Source organism: Pongo abelii, chromosome 6 (genome assembly GCF_028885655.2).
Source record: "Pongo abelii isolate AG06213 chromosome 6, NHGRI_mPonAbe1-v2.0_pri, whole genome shotgun sequence".
Taxonomy (NCBI): domain Eukaryota; kingdom Metazoa; phylum Chordata; class Mammalia; order Primates; family Hominidae; genus Pongo; species Pongo abelii.
In genome coordinates, this window is record NC_071991.2 from 77,897,277 (window position 1) to 77,920,684 (window position 23,408).

The window sequence follows — 23,408 nt, forward strand, 5'->3', positions numbered from 1 at the left end:
TTGGTGATGAAGCATTTCTTAAGAATGTTCTGGAATTTTCTCCCATTTCACTTTGTAAGTTTTGAAGTGCATGTGCAAAAAGCAACTACTTTGTCATGACTGAGCCTGGTCAACAGCTGTTATAAGACTCATTCTGATTTCAGAGTTGTTAAAATGAGGAAGAAGGTGCATCTTAGAACTAGTAAAATATGGTATAAGTCAAATGTTTTCCTTTGCCTAGTAAAGGAGCATTTAGTATTATTATATTATTGAGCTTTGATGTGTTATATAGAAGAGAAGCAGCAGAAATTCTAAAAGTCCACTGAAAATATTTATTTTCTCTTTTTAACTGGCATCTATATATTATATATGTATTTTTGATGGGATGTCTTTTATTTAACTATGCTGAAATTTAATAATATTTTGTTAGCTAGCTCTTGGTAGGTATAAATTTGCCTGGAATAATTTAATAGAGAGAGCAAAACCTCCGTAAATGTGCAAGGTAAAATTTCTTTGAGAGTGCTCCAGTTGGTTATATACTGAATACAATTTGAAATGCTATATTTCACTGTGTGTTAATATCATATTTCATTATTGTTTCAGTGTGAACGCAAGATTTGTGAATGTGAGAAGGGAGATCCAGGTGATCCAGGGCCTCCTGTGAGTATACTTCCACTTTGAACTTAAGTCAGAAAGTCCTAGCAATGATAGCTCTACTCGCTCTTGAAAACATCGGGGCTATTTTGCACTGTTGAAAAGCAATTGTTTGGAAATGGGAGCAAAAATGGAAATGCTATTTCTTTCTTTTATTTCTAAAGGGATGCATTCTATCCTTAGAAATAAGCCTGGGACTTTACTGACCTGAACTGAGGGCAGGCGTGTTTTGAAGTTGTTCCCACAAAGGACATTTATGTTCCTCCTCATAAAATAATTGAAGCCAGAATTTCTCAATAGTGAAGTGAATACAGAAAAAGCTAATACAAATAATCAGTGCTTTAAGCAAAGCTTTATCCCACTAGAAACATGAAGTACAAGCCTCTCTGAAAGTTAAATGCTGGCTTCACACGAATGCAGCAGTGCAGCAGCAACACCGTGTGGCCTCATGGACAGGAAGCTGGTCACGATGCTTTGGGGGATTAGGGTGAGTTCTGTGAAATGGAAGTAAGCACGTGGCAGCCGAAAATAAATGGCAGGATTGACTATGATGATTCATTATTTGATAAGATAATCCAGGAAGGAGTGCTTTCTTTATATTCTGGCCTAATAACTGGTAGATGCCATGTCTGTACTGGGAAGGCATTTGAAATGACATCTAGATCACTGGAAATGCTGAGCATTTTTTTTAACATTTATCTCATAAAGCATTCACGTGCTCAATCAGTCTTCTATTTATTTGTGTAATTCCAAATATCATCCTTAGAGTTCAGAAGAAGCTCTATGGAGAGTCTCACAAAATGCATGGATAAAAATTTTCAACTAATGCTTGTATTTGGGGGCAGGAGGGGAATGTGTACTGTGAATGAATTAGAATGTGACAAATTTTACCTTGAGACTCGGGTCCAAAGCCTACACTTTTTCAAACCATCCAACCAATCAAGGGATGTTTTTCTCCCCAAATACAAAGTTAGATGCATTATATGATAATGGGGCAGCCAGTAGAAGCTGGCTTTGGCTAAAGCAAAGGTTTAGCCATCCCTTCCTATAAAGTCTTCGTTTATCCCCATGACACCAAGAGATGGCCAGGGTAAGAAATATTTCTTTATATTTTAAAATGAGCAATAAGAAAGCTCACAATTGCTAAGCACCTGACAATTTTAGTCACATTCTTATCACATTTTAGTAGGGATAAGCCACAGAATATGTTATTTAACATTATCGAGTACCCCCAACACCAGTTCTCAGAAAAGCAAGCTTTTTGGTTGATTAGGAACAGGAAAACAAAATGCTTTTCTGGAAGAGGATTACAGAGCTCCTTTCTCCCATCTTTTGAGATTGTCTCCTGGATATCAGAACCTCTTTGACCAAAGGCAAGCAAGCTGGCTTGGTCCTTTTAAAAGTGAGTGACAGAAGGGAATCATAGAAGTGACCCACAATGAAGAGAGGTTGGGAACAACTCCTATCCTTCTGCCTGTTGCAGCTACTCTTTTAAATCTTTGCATGAGTTTGATTTTGTTTGCAAAACTGCTGAGAAGTAATTGTTTTGGGAAGAAGTAATTGGTGGGAAGAGAGAAACATTATTCTCTTTTGAGCAAATCTAGAAAATCTGCCAATTCAAGACAGTGGTTTTCCTGGTGTAGAAAAAGGGAGAAGAGAGTTGAATTTCTGCCTGGCAGGTAAAGGTTTTACAATTCTCTCTCATTCTAGGAAACAAAACTGATCAGAAATTATTATAAAGTATAGAAAACAATAGAATTCCTACTTAAAATAATATTTTTTCCCTTTGCCTTCAGGGTACACATGGAAATCCAGGTATCAAAGGTGAGCGAGGACCAAAAGGAAACCCGGTAAATGAATAAACAGCTTTTCTTTAAACTAGCGTATCTCCTTCTAGACTTTTTTTTTAAAAAAACAACAATTTTAAAAATAAAAAGCATTGTAGTATATGGCAAAAATCTGACAATTTTTGTGAAGAATACAGGATGTCCACTTCCTGTATTATCTATCTTATTTCTATTAGCTTAAATTCACAAATTCTGAGTAACATATATGAACATTTTAGTCAGTAAGTTTGGGAAACCTAGGGACATTGAATAAACAGAAACTAGTACTTAAACGATAGCAGCCCATCTTATTTAGGACAATGTTTCATTAACTACTAATATGTGTTCCATATCAGATTGACATTGGCAGTTGTGTTTTTAATGGGTCTACTTTTAATGATTAACTGACTGACAATAATAATAGAAAAACCACCAGATTGTTTCTCACTCCCAGAGCATCTTCAAGGACTTCTCCAATTCTTTTCTTTGTGCACCTATCAAAAAAAATCCCAGGCTTTTAAAGAAAACATTCACCTGTTTAGATCATTGTTAGGATTTGGATTCCAAGTTCAAGAACAACAGCAGTAATCACAAAAAGAAAAGTAGATATAACTATGTGAAAATTTAAGGCAAAATTCTGTGTAACGAAAAAAATAATAATTAAAGAAAAGGGAGTGATATGCTTTGGTTATGTCCCTACTCAAATCTCATCTTGAAGTGTATGTAGCTCCCATAATTCCCACATGTGGTGGGAGAGACCGGTGGGAGGTAATTAAATCACAGGGGGCGGGTCTTTCCCATGCTTTTCTTGTGATAGTGAATAAGCCTCTTGAGATCTGATGGTTTTATAAGGGGAAGTTCCCCTACATAAGCTCTCTTGCCTGTCCCCATGTAAGATGTGGCTTTGTTCCTCCTTCACCTTCCTCCATGATTGTGAGGCCTCCCCAGCACTGTGGAACTGTGAGTCCATTAAACCTCTTTCCTTTATAAACTACCCAGTCTTAGGTGTGTCTTTGTTAGCAGCATGAGAATGTCCTAATATAAGGAAGGAATATTAAAGAAATAGAAATATCAGGAAATATTTGCATCAAATGTAATGGACATTGGGTTAATTTCTATAGTACATTGAGTTAATTTCGGAACACAATTTTCAAGAGAGGAAACAAAACTAGTTAAGAAAAAAGTAAAAGCACATTTAATTTCATTAGGTAATGAAATAAATTTAAATAGAGAGAATGAGATATCCTTTAGTAGTGATACTTACATTTTAGAAACTTTGGAATCCAGAGGATTATTTTTTTTCTGGAAGTGGTTTTCTAGTTCACATCATTTGTTTTTGTGTGTGTTTTGAAATTTAAAAACATTTCTTTCATTATAGCAATTAACACAGCAATATTAAAACAATAATAACTAGTGATAGCAATGTGGCAGTGAAACTGGTTTGCTTTTCATTGCAGGTAGCTTGACACAAATAGTTTGGGAAAAATTAGGCAATACATAAGAGGTACTCAAATACTAATGAAGTTAACTATTAAATTAAAAATTAACTCAAAAATGAACTCTAAAATAGCCCTATTAGAAAATTTTTAGGGAGGTAATGAAAAAATCATAAGTTAAATGCATAAAAGTATTTTTGGCAATTGTCTGCTTGTCAAGGAAAGGGAATTTAGCAGCCTTGGATAGCTTTACAACATACACACACATGCACAACCAAACAACCCTATACTCACTCATCTTATATACGTCCAAACTGATGCCATCATGTCTTCTTTTTGTTGTGTTAAACACCCATTATAAATGCATGTTCACATTTTATTTCTTTGGTTTGTAATTTTGTGCCACATAATGTATTTTCTTAAGTCTTACTGAAATCAAGCAATCACTCTTGAGGACATTTTGGAAAACATTCCAAAGCCCCTTAGAGAAAAGCCAGAGTGACTGGCTCCAAGTGAGTATAATGCTGTATTTGAGAACAATCGCTGTGTTGTTCAACTGGGATGTGGTGTAAGCTGTGAAAATGTACCTGGATCCTGCACCCTACACATCTGGCTTCACTGCAAAGGGCAAAGTTTATCTGAGTTGCTATTTTTTTTTTTTTTTTTGCCTGGATTGCATGGTGAAAATGTCAACTGGAAAGACTAAAGATGTTTCCTAATTGGGCTAAGCTATTAATCTTCTGTATAATGCATTTTATTGAGCTATCAGTCACTCTTCCGGGCTGTGGAATTTTGACTGTTTTTTGTTTGTCACAGGGCAACACTCAAAAAGGAGAAGCTGGAGAAAGAGGTCCAGGGGTATGTACACAACTGGAATGCCTTCCTAAGAAAGTGATCTTAGGTTACTGATTTTGTGGTTGACCATTTTGACCCCTGTAGTGCAAGTGCAAAAGTGATTTCTATCTACCTTGTGCTCTTGATGGCTCAGGAAGGCAATCAGAAAGATATGATCTTAGAAGTGGAAACGTGGGGAGAAAATACTCAGGTAACAGGAGCGAAAATGGGAGCAGGAGTGTTCAACCCTATCAAATTCTCTAATGCTTAATTTGACATTGGTGAGAGGCTCCAATGAGAAAAGTATTTGCTTTATTTCTTAAGTTTTTTAAGATAAAGAATAAGTTAGAATTTCAGGAGCATAAGAACTACATGGTCTAAACTATGCTTTTGTTAATCCAATTCTGCAGACATAATCAAATTTACCATTCTATTTGATTTCTTATACCCCAAATTAGAAGATAGTGGATATTGCGCAAGAACTAATTACAGTATATTTCTTATTTTGCACTTTTCTGGGCATTGCAGTAAGTGTATCAAATAGCAGAGATATGTACAGTACATAAAAAGAAGACCACATGACGTTGCCCCTCTCTGCTTGTCCCCCTGGATGTGCCCTAGACTCAGAATCAGAGATGTTAAAAACTGTTCTCTTGGTGTTTTTAATCAACTTCATTAAAAAAATCTGATAGAAACTTTAGTAATGTCAACAAAAAATCTGAAATTTGTGTTCAGGAAACATTTCTTAGGTATCTTCTACATATAAAGCATACGAGTATGTAAAAATAAAACTAAGATAAAGCACTTGTATTTTTAAAAAGCTTATTATCTCATAGGAAAAAATTCTACGTTTATCTTCTATTCCTCATTGACCACACATTTGGAAGTTTTATTTCCTTCATGAAGTTTCCTTTTGTAAAAAAAATCAGGCCAGGCACAGTGACTCATACCTGTAATACCAGCACTTTGGGAGGCCTAGGTGCAAAGATCACTTAAGGCCACTAGTTCGAGACCAGACTGAGCAATATAGTGAGACCCTCTCTCTACAAATAAATAAATAAATAAATAAATAGATAGATAATACTATTAATAAAAAAGTCATGCATAGAACAAAATTTTGTAGTCTTACTCACATGTAACTGTAATAATAGCTTATTTATTAAATAGGTTTCTTCAGCTCTCTCAATAAATCTGACAATCCTATTTCCGTATTTGAAAAATATAGCTGTATGAAAGACAAAAAAATCCCATTTGAAGAGGACTTGCTGCTGCTTAGAGCTGGTAATTTCCCAGGCCATGTAATATTCACTATTGTATTTCTTAAAGGGCCATGGGCAGTGACACAATGGAAAAGGCTGTACAGGATTCCCAAGGGTGACACACAGAAGACAGTAGAAGTGCTGGCCTCTTATTTAGTGTGAGATAAAAGACAGTAGCTTAAAGGTCACTGTCTCATTAGGGCTGATAAAGGAACCTTTCATTTCCTTGATGTTATATATTTTAGACCGAATTTGAAAGGAGGACCATAATGGATACAAATATTTACACACATTTTAAAGGTCATTATCTCAGCTCATTTTCAAAGCCAATTTCTTTCAGAGTCTCTGTGAAACATTCTTAGCTGCAATAGTTCATAGCTTAAAAGTCAATATAACAGTTTTGAAGGGACCATTATAGGCCATCACTTCTACAATGCCTTTAGTGTACATTATCTCCTCTAGTTTTGGGCCAAAGGGCAAGAAACTGGAAATGAAAAAATACCTGAAACTGAGAACAAAACGTAATAAAGGGAAAACAGATTATTTTCTTCTCCTCAGTAAATGCATATTTCTCCAAGCACAAAGAGAAGTGAAACAGTTTACATTTCTATGATCTAATTTTCCAGACTGTATAGATGTGTTTTTGTTATACCTTGTAATTGAAAAATACCTAATCCTTATTCTAATTCTGCCTTAGAGTATCATATTTTACTTCTTCTTTTCTTTTTAAATTAGGGAATTCCTGGGTACAAGGGTGACAAGGTAAGCTGGTAACAACAAATAGACAGACCAGAATTTCAAAAAGAAAAACAGAAACATAAGTGTACTTAGGAACTTAATAAAAGTTATTTTCTTTATTTTTGTAAGTCTGGATTCCCTCATTCCTGAGTTAACATAAAATAATAATAGAACTTAACATATGGATGTGTGTTGTAAGGAATGGAGGGTACCATAAGATTCCTGAGATTAGAATCCAGCCTCCTTCAGCTTTGCAATCATGAATTATTTTAATAGAGAACCCCAATTTATAAGCCATGCAGCACAGGTATGCAGGCTGAAAGTTTCTTTACACAAACAGATTCAGCAATACTGCAAGTAAGTTGTTCCCTTGGTGCTTAACTTCCTATGAAAACCTAGACACCAAATACTCTCCCAGGGAAAAGAGAGGATTTATCCTGGTTAAGCAGTGAAGAGCCACTGACTTCACTGAGTCAGGCAATTGGGTGGAGCTTGCAAGGGAGTAAATTTGGCAAACAAGCAAACGAAAGGTATGAGTTGGTAGATGATTTGATGATTATTTGTGAGTTACAAGTTAGGATACCAAACTGCTTTAAAAGGGATTAACAAGTTGTACTGGGGCTCAGGAACCTCTGAGAGTGCTCACTGGTTCATTGATAAGTCTGTCCCACAGTTCTTGTTATTATCAGATTTTCTATCTGAATCAGAACATGCACCTATCATCCATTCCATCCTACAGGGCTACAACCTTCAGGCATGAGAAAGAGGCTAGAACTTTAGAGGGTCCAGCTCTGAGTCTCCTCTGGCCTCCCTACTTCTCGTGGAGCCAGGAGTCTGCAGGAGGTCTGTGCTTCCTTCTCCTGGATCATGCATTGGGTAGCCAAGACTCCAAAAGGCCTGCTGCTGGGAGGGCATACAAAAACCTCCTTTCCATGTCCATCATTTTCCTAGGCTGGAGGGGGAGCCAAATGGTAGCTGTTTGTTGGGGCAGGAGAGGTCACGTAGCGGGCTTTGTTGTGCTACCTGGGGCATCTTCATGTGTGTGCTCATGCTCTTGCTGTGGAAGGAGTTGGAAGTGGGAAGGGAAGTGGGGGCCAGGCTGCAGGGGGCTATGTCTGGCAAGGAACTCTGAGGAATTCATAAGTCTTTTAATTCTTTATTCCTTTTGAAGACATATTTGTTAAGGAAGGAAGCCAGAACATTATTAGTTTAGTTATAACTTTCAACTATTTAGACACATGGTATGTGGGCTTCCACTTACACTCTTGCCCTGGGCCCTGCAAATATTAGGGGTGAGCCTACATGTAAGCCAATAAATATATTCTAATTGCTGGCAATGTTAGGCCTCCAAGGGGAAGAGTGTAAGAAATCCCATGATTCTACACTTAGCAGCCTCAAGAACTTGGGTAACTCAACATCTTGGAGTATCTGTTTTTTCAACTGGATGGAATAAAATTTGTACAGGCCTGCCTAATTTACAGAGTGGTTGAAGAATCAAATAATGGGCGTGACAATGTATTCCAAAATGTTGGCTTGTCTACAAATGTAAGTGCCATTATGAAGAGGAAAGGAACAAATATTAATATGGGAAAACTAAAAAATTTTCACAGTTGTAAAATTATCAACTGTGTATATAGTTGAGGAAAATTATGCGGGGCCCCCTCCTCCATTTTGATTTATATAGTGAGGTAGTTATCAACACAAGGAAGCTTTATACATATATTTTTTGAAAAGATTCATTTCACTTTCTGTAGAATTATTGATTCACTGGAAGAGTTCTCACTGGGAAAATACAAGCTGTCAGAGCAAAGTGACCCTGAACCATTGACATTCAAACCAGAATTTCACCAGGAGCAGCAGCATCAGAAAATAGAGGCTAGAACAGAGCTGATCTGTTCATGGCTTTCTGAAGTACTCGCTTTCTGAAACTATGTAGTGTGGCCATTCCACAGGGATTAATGAGCCCACCAAAAAGGAAAATGCCTTTGCAGAGGCAAATAACATGAATACAATATTTTCATTGATGGCAATCTGTGCCCCCCAAAAAACAAATGCTGTTCCTCAGGCCCTTATAGCTAACAAATCTGTCTGGACAAATGGAATGTGAATTGTAGCCAAAAGCATTTTGAGTGTATTTATGGTACTTTCTGTTTTATATTTTGGTGGTTGACTCATTTTATTCCCATCCAAAATTATTAAATTAATTGCTTTCTAATTGATTCTTCAAAAGTAATTTTCCATTTGCATTCAGAAATAAATGTTCAACTTGTTCTAAGTGAAAGCTCAGTTTTTCCTGGGTCAGTTTGACTCACAAAAGGATGTGAAGAGAGAACAGATTGCTTTTGATCAGAGGCATAGCTGGCTCTAAGAGACACACCTCTCTCTTTCCTGTTCCTGATGCCTGCAAGAGCCCAGGCAGTACCCTAGGCAGAAATGTCAGGTTAATGGAAAGTGACTTGCAGCCTATGACAGTGTGCCTTGTTCAGCTACAGGTAACTGATAAGAACATGGACTTGAGAGCCTAACAGACTCAAGTTTGTGGTCATGGACAAAGTATGTAATGTCTCTGAGCCTCATTTTGCTTATCTGTGAGTGGAGATATGTATATATACCTCACAAGGCTGTTATGGGGATTAGCAATAATGTAAAGGCTACGGCACACACTTTGCATCCATAATTGGAAGTTACAGTTGTGATTTCCCTCCGTAGAGCACTGCTATTGAAACTGTGGTCTGCAAGCTGACTGCCAGTCTGTGAATGGTTTGTTGCCATTCTGCAACAAGATAAAGCTTCCACCAGCGTATAAATCCACTATATTACAACGTATACTGTTTAAAGTTCAGCTGACATTTATTTTTCATAGCAAGACTTCCTTGATGAAAGAAGCAGTGCGTTGATTTACATTTGAATGTAATTTCCTTGCCATTGTGTAGTGGCACTTCCAGTAACATGCCCTAGAGCAGTACAGAGGCAGAATAAAGCAGCAGCAGCAGAAGCTAGTGTTGAGAGCACTGGACTAGGAGTCATTGGGTAGCCTGTACATTTAAGTAAATCATTTGACATCTCCAGTTGTGTTTCCTTATCTTGAAAATGAGAATTGAATTGAGGATCAAAATAACGATATATATAAAAGCATTTTGAAAACTCTGAAGTGATTTATAAATGAGATAATATTACTATGATTATGAAACTTTAGTCATTTTTCTGACTGTCACCTTTTAGTTCTAAGTATCAGAAGTTTCAAAAGTCTGATATAATGGATTAGTATTCAGAGGTCCCAATTCTCATTCTACTTGAGGAAACTAACCTTTTAAAAATATTTATTTTTAGTTAAAAAATTTAATTGACAAATCTAAAAAGTTCATATTTATTGTATTGTGTAAACTATAATTTGATAAATGTACACATTATAAAATGGCTAAATTGAGCTAATTAACATATATATCACCTCACATAATGATCAGTTTTTGTGGTGAGAACACTTAAAATCTACCCTTTTAGTGATTTTCAATACGAGACATTGTTATTAATGATAGTCATCATGTTGAACAATAGATCTCTTGAACTTATTACTCCTATTTAACTAGTTTTGTATCCTTTGGCCAACATTTCCCAAGTTTCCACCAATTACCCCTGGTAACCACCCTTCTACTCTGTGCTTCTGTGAGTTCAAATTTTTTAGATCTCACATATAAGTGAGATCATGCCATATTTGTCTTTCTGTTCCTGGCTTATTTCACTAAACATAATGTCTTCCAGGTTCAGGTTCATCTATGTTGTTACAAATGACAGGATTTCTTTCTTAAAGGCTGAATAATATTCCATTGTATACTACATTCTCTTTACTTAACCTTCTTAATTACAAAATTTTAATCTATAAAATTGGATTAATATTTATCTCAGACAGTTAATGTCAGATTAACTAAGATAAAATATTTATGATAAACTATCACTGATAAACTCTAAAGCATAACTCAAATGTTTTTTCAGCAATATTCTAGGGAAGACAGGGAAGTAGAGCATAATAATGAAAAATATGTAGCATGCTTGCTGCCAAGCCCAGCTCTCCTACAGCAGTCCTCGCTAACTCATCATGGCACCTGTTCCCACTAACTCACGATGCAATCTCACTTCAGAACCTTTCTCTCACAGTTCTCCAGGTGAACACTACTAGGTGATCAAGGTTGGTACTCAGGCTGAAGCATGGTGTTCTTGAAAAAATAGGAATTCCAAGTTAAAGTATCTGGGTTCAGACTCTGATTCTTTTACTTACTAGCTATTTGATAGAGGGAAGTTATCTTGTTGAGTTTAAATGTTCCCAATTATAAAATAAGAAAGATAAAGCTGATCTCCTTGGGCCGTTATGTGGATTCAATTAAACCATATATGCATAAGGGCATCTAATATGTGGTTAGATACTAGGTTCCTTTTCTTCTAGTTTCATCCATTTCTTAAAAATGTCAAACCTTATTACATTGTTCCTGATTTGTTTCTGTCAAGTTAAGGATGACTCGTGGGTAAAAATAATCAGATTTCAATGCCCATACAACCCACAGTATTGAGGCTAAGATTGTGTAGAAACCAAAAGAGTGCTTATGTTACAAGAGTCTGCTGGGAATTTAAAAAACAAACAAACAAACATTCTTAATAGTGAATGACTACAAGTGTTCTCTTATTTATTTCACTTATTTATTTTTTAGGGTGAACGTGGGGAATGTGGTAAACCAGGAATAAAAGGTGACAAAGTAAGGAACATGTTTTTAAAATGCTTACAGCTGTGATCCCTTTTGGGTTGCATTTCCTTAAGGGGAAATTCCTGGGCTGAATTATGGTGATCTCACTACTAGAGTTGGAATCAATGGCTCAATTTTTCACATCTGTAAAACATGTGGTAGAAAACAAAGTGATGCCTAACTCAATAATAGAACCCCCAAATGCCTTTTTTATGGACCATTAAGACTTCATTTTCTGACACCCTAACCTTGGAGGCCACGCCTACTGAATGTTATGGTAAAAAGAATTATTTAACCTGCAAAGTTAATTAAAGCTGCAGATGGGTCAGAGTAGAACTGCTTTCCAGATGCAAACACTGAAAACAGGCACTTTCCAAAATAGTGTGAAGAACTCTGAAATAAGTCAGTGAAATAGTTATAAACAGTGTGGTACAACTAGACATAGAGATTTGGAATTTTGAAAATGTAGTCACAAACAATTGGATAGATATTCACCTTTATTTTAAAAAATAAATATAGGCTGAATGCAGTGGCTAACGCCTGTAATCCCATCACTTTGGGAGGCCAAGGTGGGTGGATCACCTGAGGTCAGGAGTTTGAGACCAGCCTGACCAATACGGTGAAACCCCATCGCTACTAAAAACACAAAAATTAGCCAGGCATGGTGGCGTGCACCTGTAATCCCAGCTACTCAGGAGGCTGAGACAGGAAAATTGCTTGAACCCAGGAGGCGGATGTTGCAGTGAGCCGAGATCGTGCCACTGCACTCCAGCCTGGGTGACAGAGTGACTCTGTCTCAAAAATCAATAAATCAATAAATCAATAAATCAATAATGAAAGCACTTAAATTTGGAAATAATATTAAGTATGTTAAAGAGTTCCTCAAAAGGCCAAATATATACAGAGAGTATATCTGAAACATGATGTTAAAGTGTCCAAAAAAGTACAGAGTAAAAATAAATAGTTTTCATTATATTAAGAACTATTAACATCATGCCACCAAAATACCAAACTTTTTCAGTTTTTATGTTATAATTCTGGAAGGGAGTCAAGGAGAGAAAATGAGGCAGAAGGTTAGGAGAAGAGGGTGAGATAATGACTTTGGCCCATGGAACTAAGCACTTTAAATAGATTGAGACTTTCTGAATGCTTTTAAACTACTGTAGAGTTAAAGGTCAGGTGGATCTGCAAGAGGTAGGCTTAGTAATTATCTCTGGTCAAAATGGGAAATGTGAAAATGAATAGATTCTTCCTGGAGTATAACTGAACATGGAAGATGGACCTAGATATTGGAAATACAGAAAAAGGGACACACATAGAATAGAATAGAAATGAAAGTCAAAGAATACCTGGGAAAACTAGATGAAATTAAAATGGCTGACAAAGGATATCATATTTCATTGACTAAGATGTCAGGGATTATTAAATGTCCCATTATTTTCCATACCAAAAAGGAATAACAAAAAAAAGCCCACTGCCAATTATAAATGTAAGGTGCAATTGATTGTAAAATATAACCCAATGTCAGAGATATGAAAATGTGAAAAAATGTATTTTAGAACTGATGAGATATAGAGTCCTTGACACAAAGAGTTTACACAAGTTTATTCAGAAAAACATATGAACAACATGAAGAGATACAGAAGTGGAAATTAAAATGGCTAATAAATAAGAAAAATATCCGAATACAGTAGCAATCAGATAAGTGAAATTAATACATTAAAATTAGGCCGAAGTGGGAGGATCACTTGAGTCCAGGAGTTTGAGACCAGCCTGGGCAACATAGTGAGGCCCCATCTCTACAAAAAATTTAAAAATTAGTTGGACATGTGCCTGTAATTCCAGATACTTGGGAAGCTGAGGTGGGAAGATTGCTTGAATCCAGGGGGTTGAGGCTGCAGTGAGCTGTCATTGTGCCACTGTACTCCAGTCTGGGTAACAGAGTGAAACCCTGTCTCAAAAAAAACAAAATAGGCTGGGCATGGTGGTTTATGCCTGTAATCCCAACACTTTGGGAGGCCAAGGTGGGCAGATCATCAGAGATCAGGAGTTTGAGACAAGCCTAGCTAACAAGGTGAAACCCCATCTCTACTAAAAATACAAAAATTAGCCGGGCATGGTGGTGCACACCTGTAATTTCAGCTACTCGGGAGGCTGGAGCAGGAGAATCGCTTGAACCCGGGAGGCAGAGGTTGCTGTGAGCCGAGATTGTGCCATTGCACTCCAGCCTGGGGGACAGAGTAAGACTCCATCTCAAAAACAAAACAAAACCAACAATAAAACAATAAAGTATTATATCACCAGTGTGGGCAACTAGGGAGGCTGAGGTGAGAAGATTGCTTGAGCCTGGGAGATAGAGGCTGCAGTGAGCTACTCCAGCCTGGGCAACAGAGCAAGACCCTGTCTCAAACAACAACAACAACAACAACAACACCAACAACCAAAACCAAACATACAAAAGTATTATATCACCTATCAAATTAGCAAACAGTGAAGTAATGTATAATACTAATTGTTGATGGAGAGATCATAAGATGAAGATACACTCTCTCATACTCAGGTAGTGGAAATGATTAACAAACTTTATGGAGGAAGTTTCTCTCTATTTCTATATATGGCATGAGAGACAAAGGACAGCCAGTGAGCCTTAAATGTGCTTATGGTCTCTGCTTCCGTCATCCTCTTCTAGGAGACTATTCTTAGGAGTGAATCAGAAGCTGGGCAGAGATTTATACATAAAGATGTTCATTATAATATTACTTAGGTCAAAGCTAGGGAAATGAGTAAATAAATTATGGTAGTTCCCTATTCTTGAATATTATCTGTTTACTATGAGTTTTTAATGACATGGAAAAAGGAAATTTTTTTTTTTTTTTGAGGCAGAGTCTCGCTCTGTCGCCCAAGCTGGAGTGCAGTGGCGCGATCTCAGCTCACTGCAAGCTCCGCCTCCTGGGTTCACGCTATTCTCCTGCCTCAGCCTCCCGAGTAGCTGGGACTACAGGCGCCCGCCCCACGCCCGGCTAATTTTTTGTATTTTTAGTAGAGACAGGGTTTCACCGTGTTAGCCAGGATGGTCTCCGTCTCCTGACCTCGTGATCCGCCCGTCTCAGCCTCCCAAAGTGCTGGGATTACAGGCGTGAGCCACCACGCCCGGCCGGAAAAATATTTTTGATACAGTGTAAGGCCAAATAGGTAGGACACAAAATCAGACATACACTTTGATCACATTATTTGAAGAGGAATCTATTGGGAATAAAACTGGACGAAAATATGCCTAAAATGTTAACAGCATTTGCTTCTCTGTGATTTTTCAAATTGTTTATTTATGTGTTTCTATAATTGTCAAAGTGTGTCAATTGTTAACAGGTTATACTTTGATAAGCAAAAAAAAAAAAAAGTGGAAATCTCGGGAAATAAAAACTAGACTATGTTCTCCCTCACAAAATAAATTTTAAGGGGTTTCTTGGTTATGGGACAGAATGAAATATTTTCTATTAGAAGAGTATTGAATATAAACAGTGTTTTGCCAAGTTCAATGTTTTGAAGATGAGCAAAAGAGTGATCTAGATAGCATGGAAATGCACTACATTGTTAATTTAACTGACATTACCCTGTTGGAAGGAAATAATATTCCAATAAGTTTATAGCCCTCTAAGGAATCTTATAATTTCTTTACTCTAACCAAAATGACCAAAATGTCAATATGTAGGCAAGGGACTAACATCTAAAATGGTATTTTCGTGGAGATTGTTTACTGAAGGACAGTTTGACACTCCTACTTGTCTTGTTAATTAGGATTATTTCAGTTTATTGCCTTTGATGTTAAGATAACCAGGGAAGATGGCAATTACCGAGAACACATTTCCTTCCCTCCTACCTAAAATCACTGCACGTTGAAGATGTATATTTAGAGAGACTTATTTTCAATTTTATTCCACAGGGATCCCCAGGGCCATATGGACCAAAGGGACCCAGAGGAATTCAGGTAAGGGGGTTAAAACCAAATCTAAGTTTGGATTAGAATCACCTGGGGAGCTTTTAAATCATCCCCTTGCCCACTTGCACCCTCTGCCAATTAAATCAGAATGTCTGGGGATTGAAGCCAGGCATTAATATTGTTTAAGATACCCAGAAGATGCCAATGTGCAATAAATTTTGGAAACAACTTCCCTAATGTTTTCATTAACTTAACTAAGACTCCCTAAAGATAGGTACCAACAGGCAAGTATTAGTGAGTAGCTTAGGGGATGAAGTTAAAAAATTAAGAGTCTGGAAAGATGGAAAGTCAAAGTGGTTAAAAGCCGGATGTAACTATTTTTGCACTTCTACTATAATGTAGTTGAAAAAGTTATGCATTTTATCTAAATCACAGTATATTTTTATTGTTCTATAACTACAGATAATGTTCTATAATATGGACTGATTCTCTAAGGCATTTAAGTTAGACATCCATAGATTTCAGAAAATAATTTGAATCTTTTCCTAGCCTAGGAACTTATCTCTTCTAAAGTTATAATGGTGCTCTGTGTGAGCAGTTAATTTCAGTATTTCAAAAAGCCTACAGAAAATTATAATTTTACCCAGAATTTCCTAGACACCATCTAGTTAACCACTAACTTCTTTGCTTTAGCCTGGAAATGTCAGAGCCAGGCAGTAATTCTGGTTATCACAGGTTCATTGGAAGCTCTAACGTCAGTTACATATGCCTTAGATATTTTAAAAAAGAAGATACTTAACTGGCAAAATATTTTTTAAAAGGAGTCAAGAACGTTGGAATAACATTGGAAACACAGGTTTAGTAAACAAACATCTCGTTAATTAAATGTTTGCTCTTAGCATAAGTGATATTTTAGAAACTACTTATTTGACACAAGAAATTTTATCTCATCCCACTTCTCGATTGAATGTGATTTCAATTTAGCTCTGAGTTACACAGTCTAACTTCGAATGCCAGGATCTCTAGGGACCCTAAAGAATGATTCATTCCTGCTGGCCTTTTGTACACAGAACTAATTCTTGGTTTTCATCCTGGAGCAGGGAATTAGTGGACCTCCAGGAGACCCAGGCCCAAAGGGGTTTCAAGGCAATAAGGTAATCTTACTCTTTGATTAAAGACAAGGCAGAGTGTGTTTCCCCTAGTGCACTATGGTAATGTATGTTTTATTAGGTAAAAGTCAATGGATTCTTTGAGGAAGTACCTTTGGAAATGCATAATAACCTGCAGATGTATACAGAGAATCAAGTCCAAGTGTATTCAGGAAGTTAGCAGCATACCTTTATCATTTATTATTATATTATTCAAAGAGGGGCATTGTTAACTATAAGCCATTATCTAGAATCTTTGCTGTGTTTCCTTCTTACTCCTGACTTTTATTGATTTTATGGCTCATTAGAAACCAAAAAGCAATAACAAGTGACACAATTCAAACCACTCTATTTCTCAAATGTAATGCCACCTCAATATACACTTTATAGGGGAAGGAAATTTACAATTGTTATACCAACAGAAATCAAGCTTTTTTTAATTACAGGGAAATCTCAACCATCAGCACCATGCTTGTAGTATCAGTCCACAGAAAACCAGCCAAGACAGATAGGGAGGGGTTGAATACAAGCCACGCAGAACAAAACGATGCAGATGGGAGGGATCTTTAAAGGCTTGGTTATAAGGCTCTCTTGTCCAATGAGAGTGACCATTAATTTGCTAAAACAAGCTGTTTAGTTCCTTTTTAACTCTTCTCAATGTTTAGTAAATTTCATGGATATAGTAAATATCCAGTAAATGGTGTCGACTTAGTGATTTGAGTGGTATGGAATTTATGGCAGTAATAAAAGCAGAAGATGCCATCCTCAACTGACCATAAAGAAAGCCAGCTTTTTAAGGGTGATATTAAACTGAAGTTGTAGGGAGCAGTTGGGCTACTTGAGAGAGAGGAAAGAGAGTAGAGTGACAGTATAATATTTTTAATGAGATAATGACAGTGTGTGATTTACCAGGCCACTTTTAATTGGCAAATTAAAATAGAATGGGCTTCTCAGCAGGCATGTGCTTAGGCTTCATCTGGGGAAACTGTCTTTTTCACTTCTTGCCTATGATTAATTCTCTCTGGGGAAAGAAATGGCCTTGTTGAATACTGATGAGCAGAAGTTTAAAATTGCATTGGCTACAGGTACAATCTTACAGTAAGAAAAAAATATATATTTTGACAGACCACACAATTTTTAGAATTCTTTGATTACCTAAGATAATAATTTTCATGTTTGTGAGAAAGAGGCTTACAGTCAGGGATCAGAGCTGGGGTTTGCAGTAGTGATGGAATTATAGAATATTTGCGCCACTAGGGATGTTAGAGATCATACTGGCTTAGCATTTTCATTTTGGAAATGAGAAATAAAGCCTGGAGATCAAATGGCTTGCCTGAGGCAGAGTCCCAGTGAGGTCTCATCATCTGTGGAGGGCACTGAGGTGGTGCTGGCCTGGAAATAGTGCCTGCAGCTTTGGGTGATGCAGGTCGTTGCTGGCAGTTGTGGTGGTATGGTAGGGAATGGTCCATAAAAAGGTGTTCCTCCTCCTCCTTTTCTTCTTCTTCTTCTCTCTCTCTTTTTTAGAGATAGGATGTTGCTCTGTTCCCCCGGCTGGAGTACAGTGGCATGATCATAACCAACTGTAACTTGAATTCCTGGGCTCAAGCGATTCTCCTGCCTCAGCCTCCAAAATAGCTAGGACTAGAGGCACATACCACTGTGCCTGGCTAAATTATAAATTTTTTTTTTGTAGAGATGGGCTCTCGCTTTTTTGCCCAGTTGAGTCTGGAATGCCTGGCCTCAAGGGATCCTCCTGCCTTGGCCTCCCAAAGAGTTGAGACTACAAGTGTGAGCCACCATACCTGGCTCAATTCTTTGTGTCTAATAGTGTTATCACTTAGGGTTAAAAACATATTTCAATAAAATTTAGCCTTTAATTTCAACAGTGCATTAATTTTTAATAATGCATCAAGTATGTTTTGGGGGGTTGGTTATAATTTTTCTGACATAATAGCACTTTGTCGTTGACTTTTACAGCATAATCATAAAAGGAGTCATTTTTCCAAAAGCATTTGAGCACTTCTTCAATTTCCCAAGGGCCTCTCTTTTGTAAAATATACATGACATAAAATTGCCACTTAAGTTTTAATCACAAAGTTCACTGCCAAGTGAACAAAGTTCATTGCCAATCGAAAAGCTGTCAATTTCTAGATAATGTTGGGGATCGTTGGGAGTCTGTGAAGTGGGCGTGAGTTCCTCCTTTTCTTTCTAGTCATAGTTCTGGTTTAAGGTCTTGATTCTTACTTTGACACTATTATTAACTTCTATATAATTTCTACTGCTCTTTGGGTCTGTTAGCTGGAGATTCATGTCATATTGATCATTAGCTATTTTTTTCATTTTATACACTTATTAGTGTACTGTCATAAAAGTCAGTTTTCAGGGAATGATTTCATCTTGCCTCCCAGAATGTACTATACTTTGAAGACGTAATAAGCTATTTTTGTTCCTCAATCTGGAAATAATATTTTATAGTGACATTTATTTTTATCCATTATCATTTTATTAGACAATTTTAAAAGAAGCTGCTTTTGCAATTTGTGCAAAGAAACCCTCTAAAATTCAGTAATTCTGTATTCTCTAATGGGCACAAGAAAGATTATTTATTTTGAAACTTCTATAGTAGCTAACATTTATTTATTATATATTTATTATGTATAGGTAAAGTTTTAAATGCTCATTTAATACTAATACCACCTTTTGAGACATGATCTATTCTTATTTCCATTGTACAGATTAGTCTACTAAGGCACAAAGAGTTTAAGCAATGGGTCCAAGTCTACAGAGCTAGTAAGGGACAGACTGAGTATTGAAACCCAGAAGTCTGCTCTTAGCTACCATATTATATTTATCCCTTTAGGAAAAATTGCTGAATTTCCTGAATATTTGGCCTAAAATAAATGCATTTCTTTTTGACAGTATGGAAGTTCTATCTGTCTTCCCTTCTGGTGGACTCTGGCTAGGGACAACGGTTTGTTGAAAGGTGCATTTCTCCTGGGTTTTAATGTTCATCTGAAAGTGCAGGAAAAAGGAAGGGAATATCTTGGGAGAAAGGAAACAGTAATGCTAATTGTGCATTTTCAAATATTATATTTCACATAAGACCTTAAAATAGAAACCTTTAGACTTGTAACATTTGCAAAGATTCCAAGAGAGGTTCTAGATAGGGCCTGCCTATGTCTACGAATTTACAAATGGTCTTTCTGTTGAATTACACTCACTTTATGTTGCTTAGGGATTGGCTTTTCTTCATTAAAGGGTTTTCAGAAAAGTTGGCCGAAGAACAAAAGGAAAAAAATGCATGTGTTAAATCAGGAAAAAATGTGCTCGTGGCCCATTTTCACAAATTATTTCTGTCAATAATACTTTCCACATGTAAAGTAGCTCCTAGTCTGCCTTGAATGACTTTGTTGCCTTAGCAACAAAACATAGATGTTTCTCAGAAAGAAGCCTTAGCTCAGAGTCCACCTCATCCTCTACCACACACGAAGGTCATCTCGTGGCATTCATAAGAACATCTCAGCCAGGAACAGTGGCTCACGCCTGTAATCCCAGCACTTTGGGAGGCTGAGGTAGGTGGATCACAAGGTCAGGAGTTCAAGACTCAAGACCAGCCTGGCCAAGATGGTGAAACCCCATCTCTACTAAAAGCACAAAAATTCGCCGGGCATGGTGGCGGGTGCCTGTGATCCCAGCTACTCTGGAGGCTGAGGCAGAGAGTTGCTTGAACCTGGGAGGCAGAGGTTGCTGTGAGCCGAGATTGCACCACTGCACTCCAGCCTGGGCGACAGAGCAAGACTCTGTCTCAAAAGAAAAAAAAGGGAACATCTCAATAGTCTCTGAAATCAGTTAGAATTGTAATCACACAAGTGCCCAAAAAGCCTTATCCCTGAGACCAAACTGAAATTGTGACTCAGGAGACAGCGCTGTGCTCTGAGGAAAGACTGAACCCCTAAAAACCCAATGCCGCTGCCTTCCATGGGGCTGTCATCGTGGCTCAGGTTGCAATCACATGTGACCCTTGAAAAAGGCCTTTAATTACTAGCAAGAATGGCTCATGATTGGTAGGCCTTTCAAGTCACAGAGGACAAGTTACCAAAACTAATTTTGAACAAATCAACACAGTGGAACACTGGGTTTGCCCAGCCTATATTAGGTAATTTTTGCCATTTTCTTGATGTCTTTCTGAGGTTATTTCTGAAGGGCATTTCCTTCTCAAATCTCATGCAAATCCACTCTTTCCAAGACTCTCTTTGTGCCTTGGGAGGAGGGACTGCACAGTGGCGTGTGCAGGAAGCAGCTGGTGACATTTCAAAGTATCCCAGCATTAGAGCTTCAAGGCCGAAAGGGCACAAGGAGATATCCCTGATGTTTTTTCCCAAGGGAAAGTACCATATGCTAATCCTCAAACAGTTAAAAAATACTGCAATATTATATATTTATCTTAAAAAATGAATTGCCTCCCTTCTCCTAACTCCTTCCATTGTTCTACTCTAGGATGCTCATAATATTCCTGCAGGACATTTGTCCTAAATGTTTTCTTCTTGCTGTACAGTCAAGTGTAAGAAACTTAGCATTCTTTTACCTATGAGACTTGGTCTTACTTTATGTTCAATTTAAGCTTCTGAGATATTAAGAAAATCCATAGAGAAATAGCACTAGACTGGCCCAGTTTAATAAATGGATATGGTCAGGGTAAATGACACAAACATTCATCCAAAATGGACAAAAGACCTACTATTAGTGAATGAACTACAACCATGTTTGAAGAGGAGTTCATTGCAATGAGGGTGATGAGGGTAATACATGATACATTTAGTTCACCCTGAAGTTTGCACAACACCCCAGTTTTTGGATACCCTACTTTTCTGAATCCTACTTTTTCAAGCTTCCATCCCAGTTTTTGAGGTTCCCAAGCAAAGGATATATTTTTCAGGTTAATGATATACTAATGGGGAGATTAAGTAAACAAGAGCTAGATGTACAGACCCTGAACTTAAAACTGTAAGCATGCTAAACATCCCTACACAACATCCTGTTTTCTTCAAAGTGTTCTATGAAAAAGGGTTTTGGTAAGAGGACAGGCTGTCTTCCTTTCAGATATGATATTAGGAATGCATATGTGGATATTTCTGGGAGCTGGAAGTGTGCTAATCAAGTTTCTCTCCTTTGAGCTTCTATGTATTATACTGTTAAACATTCCTAGTCTTTCATATAGGAACCATTGGCAGAAGAACTGGACAGATATGAGCAGGTCTATCACTATTTTTGAAAAGTCTAAATCAGAAGATTTGGGAACAATGGGTCAGGAACACCACTATCTGGGAGATTCAAAAATTCTGCTTTGCACACTAATTCACACACAGTTACATGAAACAACAAGTATTTCTTGAATTAATGAGTGAATAAAAGGTTTTAAATGGCATGAGTGGTCAACAGTGTCATACTGAAGACAGGTTATGTGGGCAGTTGCCTATGTGGTAACTGAATTTGGCAATATTGAAGTCATTGGGAAGATTCAAAAGAATAATTTCAGTAGAAGGGTCAAGGAGATGGCAATGAGTTGTGGAGAAAACCAGAGAGAAGGTTGTAGCAGTCAGGAATATTGACCATTTTTCTAACATAGTTGGGTAATAGAGACAAACAGGACAGTGTTGACATACTCCATCAAAAGCTTCCTGTGCGTTAAACAATCCAATGTGTTACTTCTACTTTATTCTAAAAGTGGCATGAAGACTTGGGGTTTAATTTGTATCTTTTACAGTTTCTTGTATACAACTTAGTCTTACATTTTCTATGTCAGTGTTTTCATTAGAATAGAAATCACTAACGAAGATTTAGTAGTTTTAAAAATACATTATTGTTTTGGTCATTATTTAAGTACTTGGTTTGGCTCAAAATTAGCTTAGTAGCTAGGTCAACCTACTAAACATAACTAATGTTTCCAGTTGTGGGTTGGAAGTAGTTCAACATCACAAATATGAACAACTATAAAGAATTTTAAACTTTCTCCTCAGACAAGCATCTTGTGTAGATATATTTCAGTTCTTATATAAGTCAAAAACCTAACAATTTCCTAACATCATGATGTTGCTTTCAGCCACTTAAAAAGTCATTATTTGTAACAGGATATAATTCCTTATAATTTATCACTTGAAGTGAAGTAAATCAAGTGAAAACATGTAGACACCTACATTTCTTCGTAAAGAATAATTAATCAAACAAAAAACTGTTTTAAGTTCACAATTCTCTTAACAGAATGACTGTATTTTTGGCTTCATTTAAACTATTTTAAGTATAGGGTACTTGAACATGTCAGCTTTTCTAGTTGTCCAAAAACAATAATTTGCTTTCTGGTTCTTCTGGCAGGATAACAACTTTGAACAAGGGTTGTGACTGCTCAGTGTGTAGGAAGAATCCCTTTACAATTTTAATTATAAATAACTGTTAAATGAAGACCCATAGCCAAGCTGCCAAACGATGTGAATGTTTTTCCTTCAGAGATGTCAAAGTCTGAATGCTATTTCTGTTCTGGGCCTAATTAAAGGGAAAGAATCATTAGTAATCCAGCAATTCTTGCTGTAGAAAAGGCTTTGACCTACATGCACATCTGCCCACCAAGACTCTAAATGAGCTTATTAACTCGTTTGACATGAGACAACTGATAGTGACAACTTGAAGTGGCTGCCAGAACATGTGGGATGTCAGCCAATAGCTTCAAGGTAGATTATTTCTATTCCCAAATTGCTGATGCATGTGGTTCTCAGCAGATGGGGTATATATACTCTGTGTGTGCGTGTGCGTGTGTATGTGTAGATTGTCAGGTAAAAGCTCTGATGGACCAAGGAACTGAAAATGCTGCCA

At 37.1% G+C, this 23,408-nt stretch overlaps 1 protein-coding gene across 1 annotated transcript in view; it reads left to right on the forward strand.

Annotated features, from left to right (window-relative positions):
* Positions 1 to 23,408, forward strand: part of COL28A1 (collagen type XXVIII alpha 1 chain) — a 162,238-nt gene that overhangs the window by 13,180 nt on the left and 125,650 nt on the right. Inside the window, exons 5-11 of the mRNA XM_002818208.5 lie at positions 583 to 639; positions 2,430 to 2,483; positions 4,712 to 4,753; positions 6,724 to 6,750; positions 11,427 to 11,471; positions 15,400 to 15,444; positions 16,497 to 16,550. Of these exons, the coding sequence (XP_002818254.3) occupies positions 583 to 639; positions 2,430 to 2,483; positions 4,712 to 4,753; positions 6,724 to 6,750; positions 11,427 to 11,471; positions 15,400 to 15,444; positions 16,497 to 16,550 (324 nt within the window). The remainder of the gene's footprint in view (positions 1 to 582; positions 640 to 2,429; positions 2,484 to 4,711; positions 4,754 to 6,723; positions 6,751 to 11,426; positions 11,472 to 15,399; positions 15,445 to 16,496; positions 16,551 to 23,408) is intronic.